The sequence below is a fragment of the Pelobates fuscus genome, chromosome 8, assembly GCF_036172605.1.
Source record: "Pelobates fuscus isolate aPelFus1 chromosome 8, aPelFus1.pri, whole genome shotgun sequence".
Lineage (NCBI taxonomy): Eukaryota > Metazoa > Chordata > Amphibia > Anura > Pelobatidae > Pelobates > Pelobates fuscus.
In genome coordinates this window covers 70,377,358-70,401,544 of record NC_086324.1, presented here as the reverse complement: position 1 = coordinate 70,401,544, position 24,187 = coordinate 70,377,358, and the positions used below count along the sequence as shown (strand labels likewise).

Below are 24,187 nucleotides of genomic sequence, written 5' to 3'. Positions count from 1 at the left end.
AAATGTCCCACGTACTTGATTAAAATGTTTTGCAGTAATAGCTGCAAATGATTGAAAACATTGGAAACATTTTCGCTGCCTTAGAAATATTTTTGAATTATGTTTTCAGCACCATATGTAAATAAAACAAAAAGTCTACTTATTACATGAAACATGGCATCTGTAGATAATCTCCAGATTAGTTCCTATCTTAAGGCTGTGAATCTCTTTATTTGTTTAAATAATAGCATTATTTCTTCCACAAGGAAAGCCTTTCTACCCACCCTACCCCCTTTCTTGTCCTACCTCTCTCATCTTGCCTCCACCTGCTTGTTTAATTGTGATTAACTCTTGGACTACTGTGACAGGTGGTAGGTTCAAGAAGGAAATTGTGGTTGATGGACAAAGCTACCTTCTCCTCATCCGAGACGAGGGTGGACCTCCCGAAGCACAAGTGAGATGCCCGTGACTTCTCTGTTTTCTTTTCACCATCTGGCAATCGTTCTCTTAATTGTTTCTTTTCTGTCTTATTTTGCTCACATTTCATGATTTCTTCCAATTAACGCCCTCTTTTGGCTTCATTCAATATTCTTGTCTCTTTTCCTTTCCTTTCACTCCGTCACTTCTTCATTGATCTGCTTAGATAATCTCCCGTTCCTTGGATCATCTTTTAGCTCCCTGCTCTTGCTGGGGCTCAATTTTTGTTTCCTCCCCTGCCTCCTCTATTTCCTAGATCATTTTAGGCTTTGTTCCGCAATCTGTTTTTTCCCCTCACCCCTCCCTCACCCGTTTAATCTAATAATATAGTGGTTTACTGCACTCTTTCCCTGTCCACTCCCTTTCTCTATTTCCTGCTTCTCCTTTACAGTTTTGGCCTATTTAATTGAGGTTTTCTTTACTCCTTCACTTTCATCCTTCTCCTTATTTAGTTTGCCATGTGGGTGGATGCAGTTATCTTTGTCTTTAGCCTGGAGGATGAGATCAGCTTCCAGACTGTTTACCACTACTACAGCCGCCTTGCCAACTACCGCAACACCAATGAAATTCCTATGGTGCTGGTGGGCACTCAGGGTAAGTGAAGCTGGCTTCTGCAAATAATTTATGCCAAGCAATAGGGATCTTTGGTACTTACTGTTATTCTTAAGGACTTTCATTACTGGAGGCATAGCACCATCTTGTGGCTGCTCATCTAAGTACATCACCTGTTTGTGCATTTAATGATGAAGTTAAATCCACCATCCAAAACATAATGTCTTAAATGAGTCAGTAGAATTGTTCACTGTACCTGCAAAGAGTAATTTAGATGTAGAAGGCAGGGGAGGGGTACTTTTTGCCACTCTAGAAGTATAACTTTATATCCAGTGCAGCATTAGGAAATGCAGTCTGACTTAGGATTCTCTCCTGCCTCTTAACCTTTTGAGTGCCAGATTTTAAGACCTATAAACCCTCTATGTCACTCTTGCACCTGTGAAACATTTTAAGCATACAATCTGCATGGCCAGCATATCAGCAGCATGGGGTGGGGGGAGGAAGGGGGTATTTTCCTTGGACAGGGAAACATTCCCAAAATGTCCGTTAGTATTAGTGTGTGCAGGAAGTATGATGGACTGCATAGTGGTTGTTACATTAGTTTTACCACCACAAACCTCTATCATGGTGCTGCCAGAAGTAGAGAAAATGATCTCTTTTTATCTCAACAGCTCCTAAACAAATTATTATTAGCATTTATATAGTGCCAACATATTCCGTAGTGCTTTACAAATCTAGAATGGGGAAAATGAATCAACAAATTGAGATCCAAAGATTACCAGAGAGAAGTGAAGAAGGCCCTGCTCAAACGAACATACAGTCTACAAATATAAAATCTATCTCTGTGATAAATGGCATATTCATTGCTATAGGAGTTGTTATTCATTAAACCGGTTCATTCCAAGCTTATTCCTCAATTTAATAATAAATGTAATAACATATGTTTGCTAATATGTTACAAGTCTACTTTACCTTGGATACTTTCTTTTAAAAACTAACAACGTAGTGTCTTCACTCTCTACCCTAATAGATGCCATCAGTTGCAGCAACCCTCGAGTTATTGATGATTCTCGTGCACGGAAACTTTCAAATGACCTCAAGAGATGCACTTACTATGAAACCTGCGCCACCTATGGCCTAAATGTGGAACGTGTCTTCCAGGATGGTAAGTCTAGAACAAATTGGAGTTTACTGAACAAATTTCAGTTTACTCATATAAAGTATAAACTCGTATAAAGTTTACTCATATCTTATTAGTATGCACAGGTAAAACTGTGTGTATGAGATGAAGACCTATCTTTTGTGAAAATTTGTGAGTAAATGTTTCTCCAAAGTGTTCAGGTACATAACTCATTTACACTGGAGCTCATGTCTCCTTGTTTACAACGTCTAGAAACGCTTGGTAAATAAGCCATGGTTGGTGCTTTTAACGAGCATCTGTTCGAGGTCCAATCAAATGTTTCTAATTGGCCGGGACTAGCAAATATCAGCTTCTTCTGATAAAGAAGCATTGAATCTAATGCATCTCACCTGAATTACCCTGTGCGTGTGCATGTTCACAAGCGTTGAGATGAGCTGAGTAACACAGCTCATGTTGCCAAACAAGGGGAGAGTATCAAAAGTTGGAGGACCTTGATATATAAGGTAGGGAGGCTTGAAGGGCTGAGCAGAAATACATACTCGTGGCCTGCATGGAGGGAGGGGAAAATGTAACTAGCATCAAGTGGTTTGGACTTGCACGCACCCAGTCGTTTCTTATTGGAGAAGCACTGCCTGCAAATGAAGATCTCATTACCTCCATTGCTCAGTGCTTGCTAATGGATGTTTCTAATGCACAGAACTTGCATTAGTCAGTCTGGGACAGAGTTCTAGACTGACTAGGACACGTGTCGGAGGTGTGATTACATTTTGACACAAATTAATTAATTTCTCTGCATAGGCAGCGATTCAAGCTGAAACGCTGCACATACACATTGCCTGCACCATGACCACTTCTAAAAGCAGAATTGGTTATGGTACTTAGAGTAACCTTTTATTGGTGGCGTCCAGTGTTACAGTATGTGAATAGTCTAAACTAGAAACAGTCAACCTGGCAATAAAAATGAAAGGATCACAAACATGTATTCCTGACCCTATAGTGTTAAAACCACCATCTAGCCCCCCTGGGCCCCTCATGCAAAATGTTACTGTATTCAAGCCTGAAGCTGTTGCATGCTGTTTGCCTTAGAAAACAAGCAGTCTGCTGACATCATCAGAAGTGGTAGCCTGATCCAATCACAATGCTTCTCCATAGGATTGGTTGAGACTGACAAGGAGGCAGATCAGGGGCAGAGCCAGCATGATTCAAACACAGCCCTGGCAAATCAGCATCTCCTCATAGAGATGAATTGAATCAGTAAATCTCTATGAGAAAAGTTGTGTCTGCATGCAGAGGGAGGAGATACTGAATGTTTGGATGCATTTTAGGCAGCCATGACCCAGGAAGGATCTCTAACAGCCATCTGCGGAGTGGCCAGTGAAGTTATCACTAGGCTGTAATGTAAACACAGCATTTTCTCTGAAAAGACAGTGTTTACAGCAAAAAGCCTGAAGGGAGCTCACTACTCACTCACTCACTCGGCTGGGTGTAATATATATGGTGTTTGCTGACTGTACTTAATGCGCGTGGTGTGTGCTGGCTGTATGTAATCTGTGCATCCTGCTGTATGTTGTGTGTTTGTGCCTGGTGTGTAGTGTGGTGTGCGCTGCATCTCTTGCTGCATCTCACCAAAATATTTCCTTAACTTTATTGGGCTCCAATACATGCCTCAAACCGCAACATTTGCAATTGTTCATCTCCGTTTAGGCACTCACGGAATCAGAGTGCATGCTGGGAGTCCTGGAGGCTGCACTCTCTCTCACTAGAGAGTGCTAGAGAGACATGTATTGGAGCCCAATAAAGTAAAGGAAATATTTTGGTGAGAGTTAGAGATGCAGCGCACACCACACTACACACCAGGCACAAACACACACCATACAGCAGGATGCACAGATTACATACAGCCAGCACACACCACACGCATTAAGTACAGTCAGCAAACACCATATATATTACACCCAGCCGATACGTGAGTAGCTCCCTTCAGGCCTTTTGCTGTAAACACTGTCTTTTCAGAAAAAATGCGGTGTTTACATTACAGCCTAGTGATAACTTCACTGGCCACTCCTCCCAGAGGCTGCGCTCTGATTCACTAGAGAGTGCTAGAACCGCGGACTGATCGTCTAATGAGGCTCACACACATTGCACCAAACATTGTCCTCTCAATAACAGCCCTGACGCTTGCCCTTGACAGGTCTAACCTCCCAATTAAACTGCATTTCCCGGGTGTCAGGCGATACAAATTCAACATCCCTGGAGGTTCCTAAATATGTTCCAATGTGTGGTCAATCTGGCACCCTGAAACAAATGCCATAGTGTTCAACCCCAGTGTTCAACCCCAGTCCCTGGCCTTATCTTAAGTCTAGGATAGCCTTTTACCTATCCCACGCATGCTTAAACTCCCTCACTGTGTTAACCACTTCAGATGGAAGGCTATTCCATGCATCCACTACCCTCTCAGTAAAGTAATACTACCTTATATTATTATTAGACCTTTGCCCCTCTATATTTAAAAGAAGAAAAAACTACCACAACAAGAGGACATAGTCTTAAATTAGTCTCCTCCTTCACTGTGTTGATTCCCTTTATGTATTTAAATGTTTCTATCATATCCCCCCTGTCTCGTCTTTCCTCCAAGCTATACATGTTAAGATCCTTTAACCTTTCCTGGTAAGTTTTATCCTGCAATCCATGAACCAGTTTAGTAGCCCTTCTTTGAACTCTCTCTAAGGTATCAATATCCTTCTGGAGATAGGGTCTCCAGTACTGTGTACAATACTCCAAGTGAGGTCTCACCAGTGTTCTGTACAATGGCATGAGCACTTCCCTCTTTCTACTGCTAATACCTCTCCCTATACAACCAAGCATTCTGCTAGCATTTCCTGCTGCTCTATTACATTGTTTGCCTACCTTTAAGTCATCTTAAATCATTTCTCCTAAGTCCCTTTCCTCAGACGTTGAGGTTAGTAGGGTATCAAATATCCTATACTCTGCCCTTGAGTTTTTACGTCCAAGATGCATTATCTTGCACTTATCCACATTAAATGTCAGTTGCCACAACGCTGACCATTTTTCTAAATCATTTGCCAATCATATGCTTATCCCTACTGGAACATCAACACTGTTGCAAATTTTAGTGTCATCAGCAAAAAGACATACCTTACTATCAAGACCTCTATATGTACAAGTTTCAGTGTAATATCGCAAACAAGCACCACAATTATTAAAGAATTCCAAAGCAAAAATATCCCTAGCACAAAAAGTGACTATAAAAAAATAAAATAGTTACAGTAAATAGTGAAAAACAAGCAATGATGGTGCACAACCAGGGCTAGCTTTCACTTGCCAGAGCTGTGTTTTCACATGTCAATGGCTAATGGAGAATGTAAATTCTGAGCCTTGCTATATGTGTTGTTAAGGCTGCAAATCATTGCAGGTATTATGGTGCCTGTTGTGGTGTTTATTTGTATTTTTTTATATAAATCTTTTAATACATCTTTGTTTTTTCCCTTAAAAAAAAAAAAAAAAAAAAAATATATATATATATATATATATATATATATATATATATATATTTATTTATTAATGTTTTCTTTTTCTTCTTCTTCTTCTTCTTCATTTTTTAATTATGCTGCTCCAGTGTCTTGATCATGTATACCAATTTATAAAAGTGTTTGAAATGTAGTCTGAAAAGTGTCACCTCCCTTCTTTGTATATTCCAACAGATTTTTTGTGCCTTTACAATTATGTCCCACTAACTGAGAATACTATTTAGATATGTCTGTGGGTATATTCTGCCTTGCTTTGTACACCAAAAACAACAGAAAATACTTGAAATTTTTGTGTCAGACATATATTTTGTGATGTAAAAATATGCACAACAATAAGTGGAATGAATTACATACTATATACCACACAAAAAAAATCTAATGTGCAGAAAGTCATAAAACAGTGGAAAATGTTACCAAAACTGACATTGCACGCCAGAATAAGAAAATCTTTTCCTAGCTCTCCCCAAAAATGCACCTGTCACTTTCCCAAAGGCTAATCCTTCTTGCATGAATCATTCTCATTAATTTATTCCACCCATTTGATTGAGGTGACCTCAGGACAGGTTCATGAATATTTATCCAATATCCGTGTGAATAGGCACAGTACGACCCAATGCAGGGATTTACAGAGTTAAAATGTTATGGTTGGTTGTCTTTATACAGTCTGACTCGCTTTAATCATGTTCCCATATAGGCAGGCCTAATGCCCCTTTCAGATAACATGTCATGCTGTGTCCATTGCTATCTGTATCCCACTTACGTATTAACATTTCTTTGTGTTGGGGATACAACACCTGTGTTATTTGTATCTACATTGTAAAAGTAGTGCATTATCCATAATTTTTTAGATTAAAGCCAGTAGTTCACTTACGGTCAACACCACCGTGAGAGAAAGATATCCATTATTCTGGATTTATTTTAAGGCATTTATGAAGATAAGATTGGAAAATCTCCAATTACAGCAATACCCAGGGACAATAGTGGAAGAAATGTAAATTTGAATGAATAAAAGCAGGGTTTTGATTCCTTTCTGTCACAAGCACCATAATCACTTCTGATCCTTGTTATGCTGCAGATAGCTTCTTCTACCTTCTTTCTAACCATTATAGCAGCAGAAGCAGCAGCTTGCTATATTTGCATTCCCTGATTGCTTCCCTTGATCCTTGCAAGATTGTATACTGTATGATGTGCATATACTGTAGAAACGTCAATACAAATCTGGTAAAGAAATGTTAGGCGTCTTACTAAAACATCAATACATTCATAAGCTAGTCAGTTATGCTGCTTCTATGAAATTGCCATATAACTTTTTTCCTGTGTTTTTTTATTTTTTTTATTTTTTTATTTCTTTAATAAGTAACTGCTATAGAGTTGTTTTTTTTTTTTTTAAATAGAGATTTATAGATTAGGCAAAGCTCCTTATTGAAAACAATGCATGGATGGCAAATCTCAGACACTTACTGATAACTGAGGGCCCGCGGTTTTGTAGCAAAAAGAAAGAAATTCTGAAATGTTATACTTTTTTATTTTTTAACGTGATTTCTTTCTATAGAAGGCATGGGAAATGCAGGAGCTAGTGTTATGCAATTTATAGTGTCCCACAAAGAAATGCTGTATGTAACAGAAATAATAGAATACAAATATTTGTGTTCATTTTCTGCTAAATATGAGCATGGCTGGTATGTTTATTTTAACGATTAAGTTTGTATATTTTAGTATATCTGTGAGTCAAGAGTTCCCTCTTCTGGTTGTAAAAGTAACTGCACTTACGTTCTAATTCTACCATTAGTGCAGAAATGTAAATAAACACTATAAAGATAAATAAACATGTATCTTTTCTTTTTCTACAGTAAACCTACTTTTTCATGTTTAATCCCTCTGAATTGCTAAAATAAATAGTTTTAAATGACCACTAGAGTGCCAGGAAAATAAACTTGTTTTCCTGGCACTATATGGTCCTTGGGCCCCCCTCCCGCTGGGCTGAAAGGGTTAAAACCCTTTCAGCCACATATCTTAATCCAGCGTCGGGCTCCCTCAGCGCTGGTGACCTCTCCTCCCCCTCTGACGTCAGCTCCAGAGTGGAGCCGAATGCGCATGCGCGGCCAGAGCCTCGCGTGCTTTCAAACCGCCATAGGAAAGCATTACTCAATGCTTTCCTATGGACGTTATGCATGCTCAATGCGATTCTCAGGAAGACCGCCACTAAAGGCTGGATTAATGTTATGTTTACAGCTGCAGGGTTAAAACCTGGGGGACCTGGCACCAAGACCATTTCGTTGAGCTGAAGTGGTCTTTGTGACTATAGTGGTCCTTTAGTCCTGAATGGGTGATCATTAAAGAAACTCTTTGTAAAGCAAAGGGATGGGATACTTTCAAAAACCTTCTCTTCTTCCCTTGCTGTCCATAACAGTACGTGCCATAACTTTGTCCCTTATAATAACGCAGTATGAGATTTGATCCTTTTGATTATTTTTGGGAGAATTGATTACTTTTAGTTTTTGGTGATAGATTATGCTCATGCAGTCTCAATGCGCCGTTTTATGCCATTTAGTGGATAGATCATTTTTGTTTCTGTTTATGCAGCACTAGCCACACCTCCACTGCATGTGACTTGCACATCCTGTATAAGAAATAGTTTTTCATTTTCAATCAGATGTTAACTTATTTTAGAAGTTTGTATATCCTGCTCAGTTAATTTGACATTAGACAAAGTAGGCTTTGTAGTCCATCTATTAACAGAGCAAGAGATACAAACATTCTAAATTAAACAGACTGTGCAATAAAGTAAGTTAAACATTTGATCTATCCTTACAGGCCGTATGTAGTGAAACCGTATAGGTCACATGCAGGGGATAGAAACATAGAATGTTACGGCAGATTAGAACCATTTGGCCTATCTGGTCTGCCCAATTTTCTAAACACTTTCAATTGTCCTTGGCCTTATCTTATATCTAGGACTTCCTCACGGAGTTAAACCTCTACCACTTCAGCTGATTTTTTTGTCCATATCATTTTGAACTACAATGATATGCTGAGTGCCCTATCCTTTACAAGTATGAACAAAACTAGTATTGCCAAGGTGGACGTGGATCCTGTCTGCCTTGGCAAAAGTCACATAAGGGGTCATGCTGAAAGTGCCTCAGGGACCCCTAGGTGTTTTGTCAAACTGCTCAAAACCAGGAAATTGTGATAGCACCATAACCATTATGATAGACATCTCTCTACTGTACCAGTTCACAGGTTTACCATATCTCACCTCATTCAAGGCGTAATGTTAAAGGGACACTATAGACATCCAGACATCTTCATCTCATTGAAGTGGTCTGGCTACAGTGTCCCTATTGCCCTTAGTCCTAGTTTGCAGCACTAACACAGCCTCTAGTGGCTACCAGGGATCTCGCCTGGCACTGGACGTCCTTATGCTGTGCATTAGTACATCCAGTGTCAGTGAAAGCGAGGGGGGGGGGGGGGAGCAAAGGGTGCTATAGTGTTAGGACTATGTGACACAAAAGAGTGCAGATAGTTTTCTTTATAGTATCCCTTTAAGAGCCACCCTCAATCACTAGCTGTACACTACTATCCTTAAAGGGAATCCTCTATACTTAGTGTTAGGAATATAAAGCTGTATTCCTAACCCTATAGATCCCCAACCAATAATGGGTTAAAACAGCTTTATTTACTTGATTCCAGCGCCAATGTTCCCAGGCGCTTCGGCCCCCTGCCATAGAGGGGCTAATGCGCTGCAAGCGCATTAGAACCTTCCCATAGAAAATAAATGAATCAATACTTATCCTCATGCAGAGTGTGAGGACATTCAGCGTCAGGCCACCGAAACTCTGGTAAAATCCTGGAAGCACCTCTAGTGGCTGTCCGGTAGATAACCACTAGAGGCTGTCTTTGTGCTGCCTTAGTACTGTCTTAGTGCTGCAGTGTAAACTAGAAAAGCTACAATTTCTGGGGAAATTGTGTGAAGTGTTCTTGCCTCCACCAGTAGTCTACAACTGGAGTGGGCGGAGTAACTGGGTGGAGTGGCTTGAGTAACTGTTGTGTGGGTGGAGTAACTGTGGAAAGGTTGGAGTGGCTTGAGTAACTGTGGAAAGGTTGGAGTGTGGTTCACTCACTCTACAGCAAGAGCAGAGAAGAGCTTTCAAATCCCTCGAACATTCCACCAACTGCCAACAGGAACTAATAGATTCCAAATAGGGCAGAGAAGAGCGGTTAAAAACAAACTGCTCCAAATTGCTCACTTCATTGGTGGTTGCCATCTTCAAACGGTCGTATTTTAAAAACTATAAATCCTACAGCGAAGAGCTTTGTTTAGTGGCAGCAGGGATAGCTGAACATTTTGATATAAGATTTGTGTAGGTGGGCCTGAAAATGAGGGAGTGGTGGCAGTTTAGAAATCATGTCCTGATTTTTCAGCTTTTGCCAGCTCCCACTCTAGCTTTGAACATTTCGCCATTCATTCCTATGGGACCAATTTCGTGAACCATTCTGCGAAACGTTCCACAAAGTAATAGCACACCAATCGGGAACAATCCGCACGTTTCGGCATATTACTGTCTATGTAGTGTAAAAACTGTGGGGGGAGTTAGGGTGGTAAATTTGGCTATAATAATAATATATATGTGAGATAACAATAAGTGGTCTTGCTATGCAAGAACACTTAATGAGATGAAGTGGTCTGGGTGCCAGTAGTGTCCTTTTAACCCCTTAAGACCGCAGGGCCTTCTATGCCGTCCTTATTTTGATGGCTCTAAACGCCGCAAGGCGGCATAGAACACCCTGCGATCTTATGTACTTACCCGGTCGCCGGCAATCCCACGCCGACGATCGCGGTATGGGGACTCACCTGGGAGCCCAGGGAGTCCCCCTCCGTCCTCTTTTGCCCCCCTGGGCCATGTGATTGCGAGGACCTTGCTATCACATGGACGGCATAGCCGTCCAAGGCATTGCCAGCAGGGGGAGTGCCTGTAACCCCCTCCCCCCCCCCCCCCCCCCTGCTGCCTGGAAATAAAATTAAATAAAGTTAAAACAGTGTAAGATTAAATAATATATAATTAGTATATAATATATTTATTATATGACAACAATATGACTACAGGAAAATATTTTTTTCATCCACACTCAGGGAAAGAATATAAAATACGCCAACGTATTACATGTACCACAACACATGTTGTGTACCGTATCTTATGTCCCTGTGGTCTTATGTACATTGGGAAGACATCGAATGATTTAAGGCAACATATGAGGGGTCATAGATCGACCATCAGAATAGCACTCGCCAGTGGTACTGCATCTACCCCCATAGCGAAACATTTTCTTGAAATGGGACACACATTGCCAACCTTTAAATTCATGGGCATAGAACGAAGTCTCCTGAGTATAACAGTAGCCCTCATGTACAGGTTTTATGGTGTTTTCAAAAGTTACAGAGTCCAATATAAGGCTTGCGTTTCAGTTTTTTCACATAAAAATTCGCCAGGTTTGTTATGTTGCCTTTGAGACCGTATGGTAGTCCAGGATTGAAAATTACCCCCATGATGGCATACCATTTGCAATAGTAGACAACCCAAGGTATTGCAAATGGGGTATGTTCAGTCTTTTTTAGTAGCCACTTAGTCACAAACACTGGACAAAACTGGCGTTCAAATTAGTTTTTTTGCATTTTCAAATCTAAACACTAACTTTGGCCAGTGTTTGTGACCAAGTGGCTACTAAAAAAGACTGGACATACCCCATTTGCAATACCTTGGGTCTTCTACTTTTGCAAATGGTATGCCATCATGGGGGTCATTCTTATTCCTGGGCTGCCATATGGTCTCAACGTAACCAATCTGGCAAATTTCAATGTGAAAAAAATGAAAAATGTAACACGCTATATTTGACCCATTAACTTCCTAAAACACCATAAAACCTTTACATAGGGGGTACTGTTTTACACGTGAGACATCGCTGAATACAAATATGTGTATTTTATTGCACTAAAAGCAAACAGTATTTTGACATTCACAGTTAAAATGTCACGTAGAACTAAGAACATTTTTAAAAATCTTATTTTGCCCCGCGGTGTTAAGGGGTTAATTTCTCATTTCTGTATGGATGTGTTGTAAAGTTAATACATAACTTGTGAACATCTGAGAGAACATGTTTTGGCCTCTGCTACTGCTTCATTCATACTTATTCTTATGATTATTATTATTGGTATTTATATAGCCCCAACTTATTGCATAGTGCTTTATAATATTATAAAAGGAAATTCAACAATCGGTTGATTAGGACCCTGCTCAAATGTGTTTACAATCTAGAGGAGGTGGGGTAAACACAATACGAAGGGCATCAAGGGGGACCGCAACCAAACAAGTTGGAAAAGTAGCAGAACTCGAAGGTGAGAGTGGAGTGTGGCTTTTTAGGAGAGAGCAAGAGACAGGTTTGTAATGGGAGGCCATAAGCATTTCTAAAAAGATGGGTTTTGAGGAACATCGTAAATTATTGAAGACTACGGGAGAGTCTGATGGGGTAGTCGAACTGTTCCACCGGATAGAAGCTATCCTTCGAGAAGTCCTGCAAGCACAAATTAGCTGGAAGGATGCAGCCTCTCTTCCCCAGTTGTCTTCTGTCTTCACTCAGATAGCGAAGTTCTCTCTTTGATTGTATTGTGAGAAAGTTTTGTTGTAAGTCAGGCCTGTCCAACCTGCGGCCCCCCAGATGTTGCCAAACTACAACTCCCATGATTCTTTCAATGACACAGACAGCCAGGGAATCATGGGAGTTGTAGTTCAGCAACATCTGGGGGGCCGCAGGTTGGACAGCCCTGTTGTAAGTTCTGGTTGGTACAGGATCTTGGGTTAAGGCTGTCTTTGTCATCTCCATATAAACACAGGTTATTCCATGCAAAGAGCCAGCAAAAGAGTGATAGACTTGGGTGGTTTGCTTCAGTGTGATAATAGAATGTATCTTTAAAAGTGCATGCTATGCTATGCCAAGGACTATCCTAGTCTTAAGCTAGGTTTAAAAATAAAAAAAATAGGGTCTGTTTAAACAAAGTGAGTCAGGTGAAAGTACAAGCAGCCATTTATACCATATCATTATCTATACTTATTCTATTTGAGCACTGTTGGCCACAACAAAATAGAATGAAAAATACAAAGGAGCACAAGCGCACTCTAGTGGTTGAATAAAGTACAGCTTGACAAAAACAATTCCTAAAAATATAGCTGCTGGTTGCTAGTAAATCTGAAGAATGTTAAAGTTGGGCACTGAATAAGTACTTCTGGCTTCTGAATTCTACAGGTGTTTGTGGAGGGTTCATTTGTGGCAACCATATATTAAAGTATCAGATTTAATCACAATTTCAAGTGATTTAATTTTGTTACTGATAACAAAATGATCTCCCTCCCTCACTTGCTTCTTGTGACATTGCCCAAAACAGGTCCATAAACTTTTAACCCCTGTCTCTCTTGTTCCATTATAGACTTTTCAATTACACATACACATTGACTACAGCCCTTGATCTATATCAAAACTGGTAAAACTTGTAAAATGTAAAAGAAAACAACAACTCCATACAAGGGTGACTTTGGGGAGTGTAAAGCCTAACTAAAACCAGTTGTAGAAAAGTAACCAAGGCTAATGTACATAGAGATTACAAAAACCTCCGAACTGTTTGAGAACACTTTTCCTGTTGGGTCTGATAGATAGGCTTTGTAAGTCTTTATATGGCATGGAGGAGCGTTCGTGTGAGCTTCAAAATACTGTCCTTGAAATTCTAGATCAGATATTCCATACCGATATCAGGAAACAGGCGTACATGATAAAACGAGTTGACAGTCTTTTACCGTGGTTTGTTCGTCTGAATTCTATGATTAGGCTGTAGAGTGTTCACTATCTTTAAGCCGTATATCATATAAAATAGCTTGAATGTTGGCCACTCGATACAGTGGTTCTCCTGGTGTGTTGTTTTGGTTATCAGTCTCAGGCGCGGGATAACATCACAGGAGATGGAGCAGCTGGCAGCGCCAAGGAGATCTCAGCACTAGACTAAAGGCAAGTAGAAAAAAACACTTGGGGGTGCTAAAACAAACCTGCAAATACAGCACTATAGTGTTCGAAAACAAACTTGTTTTCCCAAGTCTCTAAAACCCCTTGGCAGCAATAACTACCTAGTCCCTAGTGGGCAGTGTCCAATCATATTCTTATCATACAGAATGAGTGAGCAAAAACAAAAAGAAAAACATGAAAATAGATATTGATAAAATAAAGTGTGTGTGTGTGTGTGTGTGTGTGTGTATATATATATATGATCCTGATGAAAGTCCACAGGTTGGACTGAAACGTTGATCTTTTTTATGGAACCGAATAAAAGCTACGTTTTAAAGGAATATCCGTGAGTGCAGCCACATCTTTTTTTGTATATATGGATAACAGCCCTGATATTGCACCCGTTTTTTTGGACATTACAAGCAGCCTGAGTGCAAGGTATTGTATATTTTTCTAGATATAGATATATATATAGATAGATAGATAGCGAGAGAGAGAGATAGTATTACTGGGTATACACTCTTTAATACATATGGAATACATTGTGTTGAAAAGTTGGAAATGTGTTATTTGTTTCTTCCTGTGAAGCTTTGTCACAGCTTGGGGAAGTGTTAATAGGGCTGCAGAAATAAAGTGATGTAACTGCTAAATGACAAAGAATTGAGCAATGAAACAGAGGCATGGTCTATACACCATACGCTTGTGAAGCTGAAGTGGTTTTGGTGCTTGGACACATTGTTTGCTGTGTCTTAGATCTTGTCTCTTGTTATCCTGCTACTGTGAAACTTCTTACTGTCTGACCGAGGTTTTATTAAAAAGTACCATTGTGTCTTATCCAGAAACTCTGTTGCCAGGCCATTGCGTCTTACCCAGAATCTCTGTCACCAGGCCTAGTTTTCTCACAAATTGTAACCAAAAAAAAGTTCCACAACTTGTATCCACAGGGGAAGCATATATAGTGTAACTTTTAAAGAAACAGATGCAAGACTTCATGTTCTCTATCAAATCGCATCGTTGGCAATTTGTAAGAACATAATTTTAATAGCAACATAATAATAATGCATTTTGAAAAGTAGATATTAAAACTTGCAGAAAGACAAATCTATAAAGCAGAAATAAATGATAAAACATAAAACATTGAATTTTCATCAAAATAATTTGCAAATAATTAACATGCTTAAAATTAAATTGTTATAATATGGAGTAATGGGTGAGAAGACAATGTAGAATGCCATAGGTAATATTGTGCATTCACCTGCCAACTGAGTATGTGTATATAGTGTGTGCATGTATTCTTTATTCTGCCCACTAGTGGCCGCTCTCTCCAGTTTTGCGGCGTATTCATCCTTGCTCATGTAGAAGGTCCTTGGAATCTGAACTGTTCTAATTTATATTCAGACCTGCAGTGACTACTACAACCCCAGACATTTGTACTACTCTCTCATGAGTCTTGCAGTTCAGGTACACTCAGTGGGAAGGAGTCAAACCTGGGATTGTCCTGTTTAGTTTTATGGACCTTAAAGGACCACTATAGTGCCAGGAAAACATACTCGTTTTCCTGGCACTATAGTGCCCTGAGGGTGCCCCCACCCTCAGGGTCCCCCTCCCGCCCGGCTCTGGAAAGGGGACAAGGGGTAAAACGTACCTTTTTCCAGCGCTGGGCGGGGGGAGCTCTCTGCCTCCGTTCCTCCCCGTCAGCTGAATGCGCACGTGCGGCAAGAGCTGCGGGCGCATTCAGCCGGTCTCATAGGAAAGCATTTACAATGCTTTCCTATGGACGCTTGCGTGCTCTCACTGTGATTTTCACAGTGAGAATCACGCAAGTGCCTCTAGCGGCTGTCAATGAGACAGCCACTAGAGGATTTGGGGGAAGGCTTAACCCATTTATAAACATAGCAGTTTCTCTGAAACTGCTATGTTTATAAAAAAAATGGGTTAACCCTAGCTGGACCTGGCACCCAGACCACTTCATTAAGCTGAAGTGGTCTGGGTGCCTAGAGTGGTCCTTTAAGTACTTTAAGAACATTCCAAAAACAAAGTGCAATTGACACACACAGGACAATACCTTAAGACAGTGGTTCCTAAACCAGTCCTTAAGACCCACCATCAGACCAGGTTTTGAAGTATCTCCATTGGAGATACATAGAAATACATAAATCCTGGATTGTTGGTCAGCCATGAGGACTGGTTTGGGAGCCACTACCTTGAGATACTTATTAAATGCATTTCCTAATCAGTGGTTCTTATATTTAGTGGTCTAAGGCTAACTGTTACAAAAATAACTTTTGAGTTTAAGTGTATATTTATATTACAATACAAAGTTTTAGCTACCAGAGAAAATTTTGTTAGAATATTACTAGGTTTCAGGATATTTTTCTCAAATCAGGCCCACGTCTGTAGATTCTTTACCTATAAAACCCACATTTTCTGCTCACACATGTCGAGTGGGAATTAACTTACACACTGTATGTCAGTATATTACCATCACCCATCATTTCCCTCTGCAATAGAGCAATTGTTATTAATTAATATGATTTAAAGGTGGTCTGTGTATGGTGCTATAGTGGCTGTGTGATATAACCACCGCAAGGCCCAGTCAGCTTGGACACATGCTGCTTGTATCTGTAGATAGGGCAATTTATAATACAATGACTAAATGTCAAACATCCGTAAATCTCAAAGTAACTTATTATTTATTGATTAACTTAAATGTCACAGTATGTGCAATGTCACGGACCATGAGAAAAACACGCAATTTTTATATATAGATAGGTAATATGTATGTAGCACTTACCATTTAATTTAAAAAGCATGGATACAAAGTCTCTATGTCTACATGTGTTTAAGGTGTCTTGTATTTCCTGTGTAATTCTATCAATTCATATTGTGAAACCTACTATGATGGACTTGGGGTCCCACAAAACATCTTATTTTAGAGCCCTCTTTGTATGGCATGGATCAACGTTTTCATCCACGTTCCCCTTCCACTAGTTTTTACAAATTATCCTTCATTCACTCAAGTTGCAAATTTTTTTAAATTTTTTTTTGCCTGAAAAAGTTTTTAAAATAGTATAGAACTTACCTAAAATGCAGCCTCTCGTGATTCTCTTCCATGCCTTTTCTTTGGTGGCGCTTTGTCGTCATGTTCCTCCTTTCTGTCCAATAAAATGCTCCTTATTGAGGAGCATTGATTGACATTCAGCGCATGTGCAGAGTGGACGTATATGTGCCAAACGCTGGCACTGTTAGAGGGAAAGGGGATGGTAGAGAGTAATAGAATTTTTTTATGGCAAATCAGACACTGGTGGAAGGAGAGATAGGGAGGATATTACATTAATGGGATACTATAAGTGCCAGGAATGCAAAGCTGAATTCCTAGGAACTATAGCTCCCTCTGTCTGGTAGACCGCCACTGTGGGCACACTTAGAGCTGCAATGTCAACATTGCAGTTTCTTGAAACTGCAATGTTTTGCATTACAGCACTAAATGCAAAAGGGACACCGTACCCAGGCTACTTCAATGAGCTGAAGTGGTCTGGGTGCCTACAGTGTTCCTTTAACCCCTTAAGGACCAAACTTCTGGAATAAAAGGGAATCATGACATGTCACACATGTCATGTGTCCTTAAGGGGTTAAGAGGGCTGGCAGTGTGAGAGAGAGAGAGCTGACACTGTAGAGGGAATATTTTATTAAACACTGTTGGATGGAAGGCTTATGCGGGCACATCGAGGCTTTACATTGCCGCCACTCTCGCAATGCTGCCTACAAGTAAAAATCAGATTGTCTGTTGCCAGCATACTGTACATACTGATGACATACTTAATTTTTGCACAGAATTGACATTTGACAGTCAGGAACAGAGTTGTGTATTGCGGTTGCAACTAGCAAATATCTCTGAATATCTAGTGTTTCAAGCAGAAACCCTGTACATACAGATTCATTCCTCCCTGACCACTTCAAAAAGCAGGTCATGAACCTTGGAGTAACCCTTTAAGAGAAAGCAAATGATACCGGAGAAACTGACGGAAGCCAAGCACAGAGAGATGGACACAGGTTTCTTCAGGAAGGAAGAGATTCTTTATTGGATCACCGATCGGGACTCAGAGGGACTAGCGTCACCAAAATACAGCAAGTTCTGAGTCCCGGACAATAGTGCAGGCTCCCTATATAGGCACATAACTCCTCCCATATTAAGCTCCACCCGCACATTCTCTTGACCAATCAATACAAATAAGAATTAACTTCCTGCTTGACCGCATGGCTTGTCCAGCACAATGGAGGAGGGGGAATACTACATCCTGTATTCTTGCACATGCTCCGTACACTACTGATCGTATCTTGCCTCGTGCAACCAACTGATCGATACGTCAGCATATGCACGTACACATGCCACGTGGTAATCTCGGCCTACTAAATTTATTTTTACCGAGATTCCACCACATTCCCCCCTTTGAGGCCTCTTGATATTTCACAATTACTTGAGGCATCACTTAACCTGGGTTTGCATACACCGCAAGTTACCTTGAACCAGACCAGACTTTATCTATGATGTGAATCTTCAACACTCATCTTCCTGCATTGGTTCTCCCTGATCTAGAGCCTTATACTTATAAATCGCCATTATCTGTGCAGCAGCCTTCCTCTCTGCTATATTTTCTATCAGGTTTTGCACAGACCTAACTACTAAGGGTATAAGACACGGCAGGAGTAGACACAACATTAAAATCAGTAGGACTCCACCTACCACTGCCTTAAGCCCTCCAAACCACTCATACCAGCTACCAAACCAACTACTTGGATTATACCCTTTCCATACCTGAGTAGGCACATGCGCTAGTTTAACCATATGGCTAGTAAGCTCCGCTATTGCTTGCCCTTCGTCATCTATTTGAAGACAGCAATTGCTCAGGTTAAACTTCCCACATATACCTCCCTCTACTGCCAAAAGGTAATCCAAGGCTAATCTATTTTGGTAAACTGCTGTCCTCATTCTGGTATTATGCTTCGCTAGAAGATTGAGCGCTTGTGATGTCTCGTTAGTAATAATCTCAACCACCGCCTGTAATCTTATAATACGGTTGAGCATATAAATAGGGGTTCTATAACCAAAGGTACCATCCTCTGCCCACGTGGCTGGCCCATAATAATCTATGATACGCTGGGGAGGCCATTCATCATCTTCCCAGGCGCCTATCTCTATGGGTCCCCTTTTCTTCCTATGATTCACATCATACACTTTAACACCTAAAGTCTCACCTGTTTCAATCGGTAACAAGAAGAAGGATGGTTTGAGCATACCCAACACACATGCCCCTTCCCAGTCCTGTGGCAACTCCGAATAGGCTTTCTTACCACAGATCCAGTACAAATTTGCTGGGGCTCTCCAGGTAGATGTGATGGATAAATCAAACCACACATCCTTTAAATTGGCGTATCTAGCAAACGGGTTAGATGGTTCTGAGACATTTGAAGCCGACCACCAAGTTGTATTCTTTGTATCATCATCATAAGCTTTTTGCCCTAGACAAGTTAATTCTCCTACAGAAGTATTATACATTATTCCTTTCCTTGCTATGCAAACATAACCTATGATGGAGGTCTTTAATCTCCACTCAGATTTACCTCTAACACTCATATGATAATCGGCTTGTGTAGATATTAGTTGGTCAACTGCCTCAGAACCGGACATTACCTCCTTTGCTTCCCAAGGCCATTGGTCTCCCATGTTAGTACCTCCACACACATAGCAGTTGGTAACATTAAGACTACCGGCAATACTTTCGGCTAAATCAATGAACAGGTTTTTAGCATTATGGGGGATCTTATTATCTATACTCATCTCTTCATAAAAGGAATGGTATACTTGATGAGTTTGGGAGGATACCGTATCAGTCTCTATCCCTATGAACAATACTGTCCCAGGATCTAAACCCGTCCCGTATATCTGAAACCCAAATAAATTGCCATATTTGTCTAAGAACTTATCGGGGTTATTTATAAGTATATGGATGGGATTACATTCCATAGACTTACAATATGGGCTAGTCGGCAACTTAGTCACTATCATGTCTTTGTCTACTGTCTGTCCCCAAGTCGCCCACCCCACACAAGACCAATATGGGCAGAAGTTATAGTCTTTATTTGGGCATCTAGGACTCACATATTTATTTTTACTACTGGGACAAATATATTTATCATTAGACCCATACGTCCTCTCCCATCTAAGATCCCCACATACATTCCACGGCTTTCTACCACTCGATATCGCTTTACACGCATCAAATAGCAGAACACCCGAAGAATGTACGGATTCTAACACCGTCTTATTAATTAGGGTCCCCTGAGGATCTCCATTCCTGAGAGTCAACCAAATTGTACGAGGTTGATACTCCGGACTGAAGCACTTAGGTTCTCCTTCTCCTAAATGGCACACACTATAGTCTATATTTAGGTATCTACATCTCGATACATCTCCTTTACACTCGTATTGTGAATGCCAAATTAGGGTTTGGGAAATATGGTTACCTGTTCTCGTAGTCTTAATGCATACCTCACAGCTAGGAGTGTCGGTACCTCTACCTTCCTGAATATAAAAACACACATAAATAAACACTATCATCAACACATCTTTCGCCGTCATCCTCAGTCTTCGTCCGTGCGAAGGCACCTCAGCTTCCAGGATGTAAGGGCTGCAGGGAATGGAGTTCTGCTCGTCTTCACAGGAGTCCCTTCGAGACTTTCCCTGGCTTATAAACTATACGTCGGTGGGCGGACAGGCTTTATTATGGCCTTCTCACTCACGCACCAAATCCCAAAAATAATAAAATTTGTAATCCACAATAGTTCCTCGTTACTCCGACTGAGTAGTGCGTTTTAACCGGATCTTGCAGGGATTCTCTGGATCTGCTGTAACTTGCCAAGAATCGACTGCTGCTGGTTTAACCCTGGAGTGATGTATCCACGGAGTCACTTCGGCTACTTTTATCGCTGTAGGGGTAGACAAAAGAACAACATAAGGACCTCTCCACTTGGGCCCTAACGGTACATTATTCCACTCTTTAATCCACACTTGATCTCCTGGATGATAACTATGAACAGGGGGATAAATATTCACAGGTAATCTATCTTGTACCCATTTCTGTACCTCCTCCATAGTCTTACCCAACTCTACAACCTGCTGCCGGGTAATTCCTTCTCCCAACTGACTCAAGTCCCCCCTTAAGTTACCAAGTACGGGAGGTGGTCGTCCATACATGATTTCAAAAGGAGAGAGGCCCATCCTTCTGGTAGGGGTACTGCGGATTCGCAATAGAGCTATGGGTAAGAGAACGTTCCACTTAAGTTGGGTTTCCTGACACATTTTAGCCAACTGATTCTTAATAGTTCTATTCATTCTCTCTACCTTACCAGAACTCTGGGGTCTATATGCTGTATGAAGCCTCCACTTTATACCAAGCATATGAGTCAGTTGTTGTAGGCACTGATGAACAAAAGCTGGACCATTGTCCGATCCTATAGAACAGGGTAGTCCATATCGGGGTATTATTTCTCGTAGCAGGAATCTCACAACTTCTCCTGCTTTCTCTGTACGAGTAGGACATGCTTCTACCCAGCCTGAATAGGTGCACACAATTACCAGCAGGTAACGATGTCCACCCGATTAAGGCATCACTGTAAAGTCTATTTGTAGATCGGACATGGGGAGTCCCCCCATAAACTGGACTCCTGGTGGCTTTACTGGTCCTTGTCTTGCATTATTTTTAGCACACGTTACACATCTTCGTACAATGGCCTGAGTCAAGTTGGACAATCTTGGTATGTAGAAATGTTTTCTGAGAGATTCTTCAGTACTGTCTCTCCCAGAATGTGTCCCGTTGTGATAATTTTGGACAATTTCTACCGCTAGTGATGCTGGTATGACTATTCTTCCATCTTCTAGCTGATACCACTTGTTCTCCAAATACTTTCCTGGTTCAGTCTTTAACCACTCCTCTTCTTGAGCTGTATAAGCTGGAGTCCATTGGGACAGTGGAGTTGGTATAAGAGCAGCTATATGCCCCACATACTCCTGTCTTCCTGATTCAGCAGCACGCTTAGCTGCACTATCTGCCATCCGATTTCCCTTGGTTACATCACCATCTCCTCTCAGATGCGCTCGACAATGTATGATACCGACTTCTTTCGGCTCCCACACTGCTTCCAATAGTTGTAGGATTTCAGCTGCGTATTTGATTTCTTTGCCTTCTGAATTCAGTAGTCCTCTTTCTTTATACAAAGCTCCGTGGGCATGAGTGGTTAAAAACGCATATTTGGAGTCCGTGTAGATGTTCACTCTTAAACCTTCAGCCAATTGTAACGCTCGTGTCAGTGCTATCAATTCTGCCTTTTGTGCTGATGTTCCTTTCGCCAGTGGCCGAGCTTCTATCACCTTGTCTATTGTTGTCACTGCATATCCTGCATAGCGGATCCCTTCTTTCACATAACTACTGCCGTCGGTGTAATATTGAACATCAGGGTTCTGGATGGGAAAATCACGAAGATCTGGTCTACTTGAGAATACTTCATCCATTACTTCCAAACAATCATGTTGACTTTCAGTAGGTTGTGGCAAAAGGGTAGCTGGATTTAAGGTGTTTACAGTCTCTAAATGCACTCTGGGGTTTTCACACAACATTGCTTGATACTTGGTCATACGGCTGTTACTAAACCAATGATTTCCTTTGTAATCCAACAACGTCTGTACTGCATGTGGGACTCGTACATAAAGTTCTTGACCCAGAGTGAGTTTATCGGCTTCAGCTACTAGCAGGGCGGCTGCAGCTACGGCTCTTAGACAAGGTGGAAGTCCGCTGGCCACTGCATCCAATTGCTTAGACATGTAGGCAACAGGTCTTTGCCATGATCCCAAGTACTGTGTCAATACTCCCACAGCCATTCTTCTTTGCTCGTGTACATATAAGTAGAATGGTCGTGTGTGATCAGGTAGACCTAATGCTGGGGCACTCATCAAAGCCTTCTTCACATCTTCAAATGCCGTTTGCTGTTCTTGGGTCCATAAGAAGGGGTCGTGCTCTGTACCTTTGATAGCTGCGTACAGAGGTTTTGCCAGTATCGGATAGCTGGGAATCCATATCCTACAGAAGCCTGCTGCCCCCAAGAATTCTCGCACTTGTCTTCTATTCTTGGGTATCTGTATTTGGCACACAGCTTCTTTTCTCTCTGGCCCCATAATTCTTTGACCTTCAGAGATATGGAATCCCAGATATTTGACAGTTGGCAAACACAACTGAGCCTTCTTTCTAGACACCTTGTATCCTGCCTTCCAGAGAATGTGTAGTAGATCGTGCGTTGCTTGCTGACAGATTTCTTTTGTAACTGCTGCTATCAACAAGTCATCTACATATTGTAACAATACACACTCTCCTGGGATGGACTCGAAATCCAGTAGATCTTGACTTAGGGCTGAACCAAATAGGGTAGGTGAATTTTTAAACCCTTGGGGCAGTCTTGTCCAAGTCATTTGGCGTTTTGAGCCCGTTACAGCGTTCTCCCATTGGAAAGCGAAAATACATTGACTTTCTGCGGCAATTCGGAGGCAAAAGAAGGCATCTTTGAGGTCTAAGACTGTAAAGTAAGTAGCCCCGCCCGGAATTAAAGCAAGCAGGTTATATGGATTGGGTACAACTGGATGTATACTAACAACCGCATCATTGACTGCTCTCAAGTCCTGCACAGGTCGATACTCATCTGTACCGGGCTTTTGAACAGGCAGCAATGGGGTGTTCCAGGGGGAAGTACAGAATTTTAGGATACCATACCGTATGAACTTATCCAGATAGGATTGGATGTTCTTCTTAGCCTTCTGCGGGATGTGGTATTGTCTTAGGCTCACTGGATAAACCCCAAGTTTTAGTTCAATTTTTATAGGTGGAATATTGCGGGCCAGTCCTGGTGGGTTGTTCTCTGCCCAAACTCCTGGTATGTTGAATAATGTCTCATCACTCCTAGGGTTTTGGCTAGTCAACGCTGTATAAAGTCGCCACTCTTCTTCCTTTGGTACGGATAATGTCATAATACCTGAAGGTCCATTAAACTTTAAGGATGTTGTTCCATTTGGTAGGAACGTAATCTGCGCTTGTAATTTTGATAGCATATCACGTCCCAGCAATTGGACTGGACATTCAGGCATATAAAGGAATTGATGTTTTACTACGTGGCCTCCCAATGTACAGAGTCGACTTTTAAGAACCGGTTTTTCAGCACTTCTTCCAGTTGCTCCTATCACAGTAATAGTCCTTCCAGATGGAGGAGCAACTAGATTAGTCACCACTGAATGTTCAGCACCAGTGTCGATCATGAACGCACTCCTTTTTCCCCCTATTGATACATCGACCATAGGCTCCGCTCGACCAAGGGGGATGGAGCCCGGTCGGTATCAATAGTCCTC

General features: G+C 41.1%; 1 protein-coding gene across 7 annotated transcripts in view; it reads left to right on the top strand.

Annotated features, from left to right (window-relative positions):
* Positions 1-24,187, top strand: part of AGAP1 (ArfGAP with GTPase domain, ankyrin repeat and PH domain 1) — a 346,045-nt gene that overhangs the window by 195,349 nt on the left and 126,509 nt on the right. For all 7 annotated transcript variants that reach the window (XM_063430015.1, XM_063430016.1, XM_063430013.1 and 4 more), the window contains 3 exons: positions 348-433; positions 909-1,050; positions 2,039-2,173. In XM_063430015.1, the coding sequence (XP_063286085.1) occupies positions 348-433; positions 909-1,050; positions 2,039-2,173 (363 nt within the window). The remainder of the gene's footprint in view (positions 1-347; positions 434-908; positions 1,051-2,038; positions 2,174-24,187) is intronic.